The sequence below is a fragment of the Gossypium hirsutum genome, chromosome D12 (genome assembly GCF_007990345.1).
Source record: "Gossypium hirsutum isolate 1008001.06 chromosome D12, Gossypium_hirsutum_v2.1, whole genome shotgun sequence".
Taxonomy (NCBI): Eukaryota; Viridiplantae; Streptophyta; class Magnoliopsida; order Malvales; family Malvaceae; genus Gossypium; species Gossypium hirsutum.
In genome coordinates, this window is record NC_053448.1 from 2,852,726 (window position 1) to 2,858,166 (window position 5,441).

The 5,441-nt window shown below is 34.2% G+C and overlaps 1 protein-coding gene across 1 annotated transcript; it reads left to right on the plus strand.

Annotated features, from left to right (window-relative positions):
• The first annotated feature begins 365 nt into the window (after positions 1-365).
• On the plus strand, positions 366-4,383 carry LOC107953372 (triacylglycerol lipase 1). Its single transcript, XM_016888668.2, has 9 exons — positions 366-788; positions 1,225-1,335; positions 1,736-1,876; positions 2,308-2,418; positions 2,512-2,655; positions 2,738-2,778; positions 2,911-2,987; positions 3,558-3,653; positions 3,902-4,383. The coding sequence occupies exons 1-9, from the start codon at positions 615-617 to the stop codon at positions 4,222-4,224; spliced, it is 1,218 nt and encodes a 405-aa protein (XP_016744157.1). The 5' UTR covers positions 366-614; the 3' UTR covers positions 4,225-4,383.
• The last annotated feature ends 1,058 nt before the right edge of the window (positions 4,384-5,441 follow it).

Below are 5,441 nucleotides of genomic sequence, written 5' to 3' on the forward strand. Positions count from 1 at the left end.
TTCAGAGTTTGATTCTCACTTAAGTATAAAGTAGTTTTAAAATTCGTGGTCAACATCTACTCCTATACAATATGGTAAATATTTGTATAACGTATCATACACAAATATTTTAAAAGCATTATAAATTTTTATCAAAAATTGAATTTTTAAATAATTTCCCCTTTTTAAAATTATTGAATTTTTATGTATTTTTTAAACTTTTTAGAATTAAGATTAATTTTTAAATATAGATCAAATTAATATTACTAAATTTGTTATTATGAAAATAAAAAAACATACTAATTGTCAGTAACTATTAATGAAAAAGGAAAACAAAAGTTAAAAGGTTAAAAAGTGAAGTAAATTATTGGAAAAGGACATGAGCTAATCGTTCCGACGACAGGATCACGGGCCACAAACTTACAAAAGAGAATAAAAAATGGATCTGCTACGGAAAGATCTGAGAGTCTGAGTTAAATTTTGTGAAGTCTATTAAGCTAAAAGAGAATAAAATTGGAACGGAGTAGAAAACATTCATATTTATTTAATGGTTAAAATTCATGAAAGCTATGATAAGGTGAACAGAGTGTGGGGCACTCCAGTCCCGATCATTCAACTACTCCCCATTCAGAGAGATGGACAAGTTTCCGGCGTTTCTTCTTCTTCCATTTCTTTGTTTCTTCCACTCTTTGTTTCTTTCCGACGCCGATGTTACCGGAAATTCGTCCGATCCTGGCCTAACTCTCTCCGCCGAGTCTCTCTGCGCCCAGCTTATCGAGCCCAATGGTTATTTCTGCACCGAACACACTGTACTCTCTCTCCCTCCCTTTCTATTATTGTTCTTGTCAAGGTTCTTTTGGCCGCTAAGAAACCGGGAAAAAATGATAATGAGGGAAAAATAGTAAAGGACTATTATGTTTTGAGCCATAAAAGAAGCAATCAAAGCAAAATATGCATTTTTTGTTTGTTTTTGGAAGGGACTGCAGAGACGGAGTTTACCTTTCCTTTTCCCTCATTTCCGTTGTACCGATAGTGTCCTTAATTTGTAGATTTTTTTCTACTGTTTCTTTCATCCCCTTATCATAAATTTTGAAGTTTCTTTTTTAATGATTTGTAGAAAGTTTTCTGAAATCTGCTTACTTCAGTACTTTAGGGTTCTCTAGTTAAATTTTGTTGCTTTCTTGTTTGGTAACTGAAAGTGAAGTTTCCTTTTAATTTTGTGGTTTATTACTAATTTTCTTTCAGGTTCAAACTAAGGATGGCTATTTATTAGCTCTCCAACGCGTCTCATCTCGTTCTGGGGATCTTAAAGTTCAGCAAGGTCATCCTGTTCTGCTTCAGCATGGATTATTCATGGTAAATTCCCCATTTACCTGAAACAACTTTTTCAAATAACAGAGTTATTTAGCTGTTATTATGTATCTTATTCATGTAAGGTCTTCTAATGTGTCTTGATCCTACCAGCTACTATTTATTGATTTACTTGTATTAATTTTATCTTTTTCCTTTTTCCCCCTTTGTTTTTCCAGTGAAAATGCATGCTGAAAGATGCCATTTTTTTTCTAAAACAAAATCCTAGATCTAGTGGTTGTTGCAATAAATAACAAAGCAAATGAGTTTGTGTGCTTTCTGTTTGTAAGATTATATGTTATCTCTGTTTATATTCTCCAGGACTGTAATTTTGTATATGCATGTCTTTGTTTTACGTTGGTAGGATTTTGTCACTGATTTGATACTACTTTGATATACTAAACAGGCAGGTGATGCATGGTTTTTGGATTCCACTGAACAGTCGTTGGGCTTCATCCTTGCAGACCAGGGTTTTGATGTATGGGTTGGAAATGTTCGTGGAACACGTTGGAGCCATGGACACATATCTTTGTTAGATACAGACAAGGTAGGCAAACTCTATACATAATGCCTCTTTCTCTTAGCTAGAGTTCATCTTGCAATATTTATGGATTAGTTAGGCTGTTTTTAATGTGGAGAACTTTAACTACCTTAGATGTTGGTTGCATGAGTATCAGTTTTTTTTTTTTTTATGCAATTTGTGTGTCCAACTTAGTTGGCTGTGTGTGTTTTATGTGTTGACACCCACATGGCTTATTTTCAATGTTTGTGCATCTTTGTTTAGTGTACCACAAAATCCAGTTTCATAGCTTAGTATGCAATATGCTAGTTGTAACACCCTCTTCTCCATTATTTTCTTTCCTTTTTCCCTGCTTAACAATATAAGGGTTTCCTGTTGCTTCTATATCCTAATAAAATCCATGTCAACGTTAACTGGTAGTATCTCATAGACTCGAAAACTATTGGCTTTTCTTGCAGGAATTTTGGGAGTGGAGTTGGCAGGAATTAGCTTTGTATGATCTTGCAGAAATGTTGCACTACATACACGCAATTACCAGCTCCAAAATCTTTATTGTTGGACATTCACAGGTCCTGCATGCATTATAATTACCTAGAGCATGGTTTTCCTGGCTTTTGCTGATTACCTTTTTAGGTTACTTATCCAATGCTTTTTAATGACAGGGCACAATAATGTCTTTGGCTGCTCTCACTCAGCCAGACATAGTGGAAATGGTTGAAGCTGCTGCTCTTTTGTCTCCAATATCTTATTTAGAACATGTCAGTGCTCCACTTGTACTTAGAATGGTCGCAATGCATCTGGATCAGGTATAACTTGTCATTATTGTTGTTTTACCTAGTAAAATCAGTTTCGGCCGTTATGATGTTCTTAGACATTCTTTTCTGGCAGATGGTTCTTGCTTTGGGGTTACATCAATTGAATTTCAGAAGGTTTGCTAATACTTATATCATTTTAGCTTTTCTGTTTTTTCCCCATATCTTTTTCCCTGTTATGAAGGTGTTTATTGACTTTTTTTAAATTTACTGGTTTAATGGCATTATGTGTTTTTATTTTAACTGCAGCGATGTGTTGGTTAACCTTGTGGATTCTTTATGTGATGACCACGTGGATTGTACTGATTTTCTAAGTTCTATAACAGGTTTTCTTCGCCTCTTCTATATTTACTCATTCAGATACGAACATCGGTATAAATACACAAACAGATGTGCACCATTTTTGTTGGCTCAGTATGCTGTCTCCTTTTTCTTGCTATTTTCTTTTCATGCAATGAACTGTATAAGTGATCTACCTCAAAGCTTTTAGGCTTGGTTAATATTTCCCATTCGATGCTTGACTTGAAAGTTGAAATTATGCCTTAAAAGTGGGTCATTTGCTCTGCTTCAGATTTAATCTAGGATATTGAACTACATTTAGCTGAACAGATAATTGCCCACGGCAGGGTGTTAAAGTTTTGAAGCCATATTTTATATGAATTATAAAATTATATAAAATATAATAGAAGAGTGTATTATTTTCCTGTCTTGAAGCCTGGAAGAGATGCCATTTGTTTTGCTAAGGTTGCATGAACTTTTAGCTTCAAGAGCAGCTTTTAAATTTTGACTTCATAAAAGTTACCGAGCACTCTGAAACTAAAAAATCTGACACCGATAATGAAAATATTTGAATCTTACTATTAAATTGGAAGGTGTTTGACAAGATGACATTGCAGGGCAAAATTGCTGCTTTAATAAAACTCGCATGAACTTCTATCTGGAATATGAGCCACACCCATCATCGGTGAAGAATTTACGCCATCTTTTCCAGAGTATGCTTCCATCTACCTTCTTTTATTTGCCTTTCATTTCTATTTCTCTGTGTGTTTAACCAACCTGAATGGACTTGTGTCTTTACAAATTCCTCATTCTGGACTATATTAGCAGCTGAAATATGTATATTACTTTTCAAGCTGTAATAATTTTTAATTTTCTTTCATTTCTGTTAGAGTTCATTTGAATGTATGTTAATTCTGTATGATTTCTTTTGCTAAAACTGGTGTCTTTTTTTAAATGGCAGTGATCCGTCAGGGTACATTTTCCCAGTATGATTATGGAATCCTGAAAAACTTACTGATATATGGACAGTTTAAACCGCCAGCATTTGATCTTAACAGCATACCAAAGTCATTACCAATGTGGATGAGTTTTGGAGGGAATGATGCCTTAGCAGATGCAACGGATGTGCAGCGCACTCTTGAGGAATTATCGTCAAAACCAGAGTTGCTTTATCTCGATAACTATGGTCACATAGACTTCCTTTTGAGCATACAAGCAAATAGAGACATATATGACCATATGATCGGGTTTTTCAGGTCGTTGGAAAAGTCAAGCAGTTATTAAAGACTCTGACTGCTTTCTATGTTCTGTCATATAACCTATAGGCTATAGTATTCAATTGTACTTAACTAATTGCTTGTGTGCGTGTATATTGTAAAGTTCACCCCTATTTCCTCTCATATTACTTCATGATCAATAAGATCTAAGAAAGATGGTTTATTATGAGCCTTGAAATATAGGTGAAAGGACCAGCTAGAAATTGGGCCCCGGGGGGGGGGTGTTGCTTCTTTTCTTTTAATTGTAGTATATTGTGCAGACACTGGTAATTTAACCCATTTCCTTTTGATGGATGTTGAGGCAAGTCGTTTTGACAGGGGCGGCAAGCTTGGTTGAAGATACCATCATTGTTGGAGTGAGCCTGCAGAGCGAAGAAACCTTGGCAGAAGTTATGACTGAAGATCGAAGTTATAATTTAACTGCGAATCTCAGAAGTGTTTTCTTTGTTAAGGACAGGTTGTTACATTAGAAGAGCATGGAGCCAGGGGCAACCTCGGAACGGCCAGAGTTCATGTGCTTCATTCATCTCCAAGGTTGGCATAATAGATTTTTTTTCCCTATGTATGCCTTCAATGGAATGTGGGTTCGATTCAGTCCCATATTTATATTGTTATTTTGATATGTAAAGAGAAACTGATTTCATTTGTTTCTACTTATTTTTATTAGATTTGAATTATAGCATAATATTAATTGCATCAAATTCAGTTCTCTTCTTTCTAATTGCTTTGCATCTTTCTTCCAACGCGATGCTTGGATAGGAATTACTAAAATACAGAAAATGAAGGTTTTTAGGAATGAAAAATAAGAAAATTATACTTCATATAGGGTGAGTTTGGATGGGCGGTACGTTTACCTGCTGTTAGTGTAAAAATAGCGATGGCGGTGAGATTAGATATTGTAGCAATACTGTAGCGGGAGACAAAAAGTAAATTAAATGTATTGCACTGTATCACACCCAATCGTCCATCCAAAATCACACATACTCTTGCTTGAATAAGTTAACTATTCGAAAGTCAAAAAATGAAGCAATTTAATTCTTATATTATTTGAAATTTAAAGAAGAAATACAATTGAAACAGGCATTAGTTAATTTTATTTATACATAACATGTGTTTAATAACGATTTGTTAAATTTTAAAAATTCATATAATAGTAAAAAAAAATTGAAAGTCCTAACATTATAAAGGGTTTTAAAATTTTAAATAAAAAATTCAAAGTTTTGA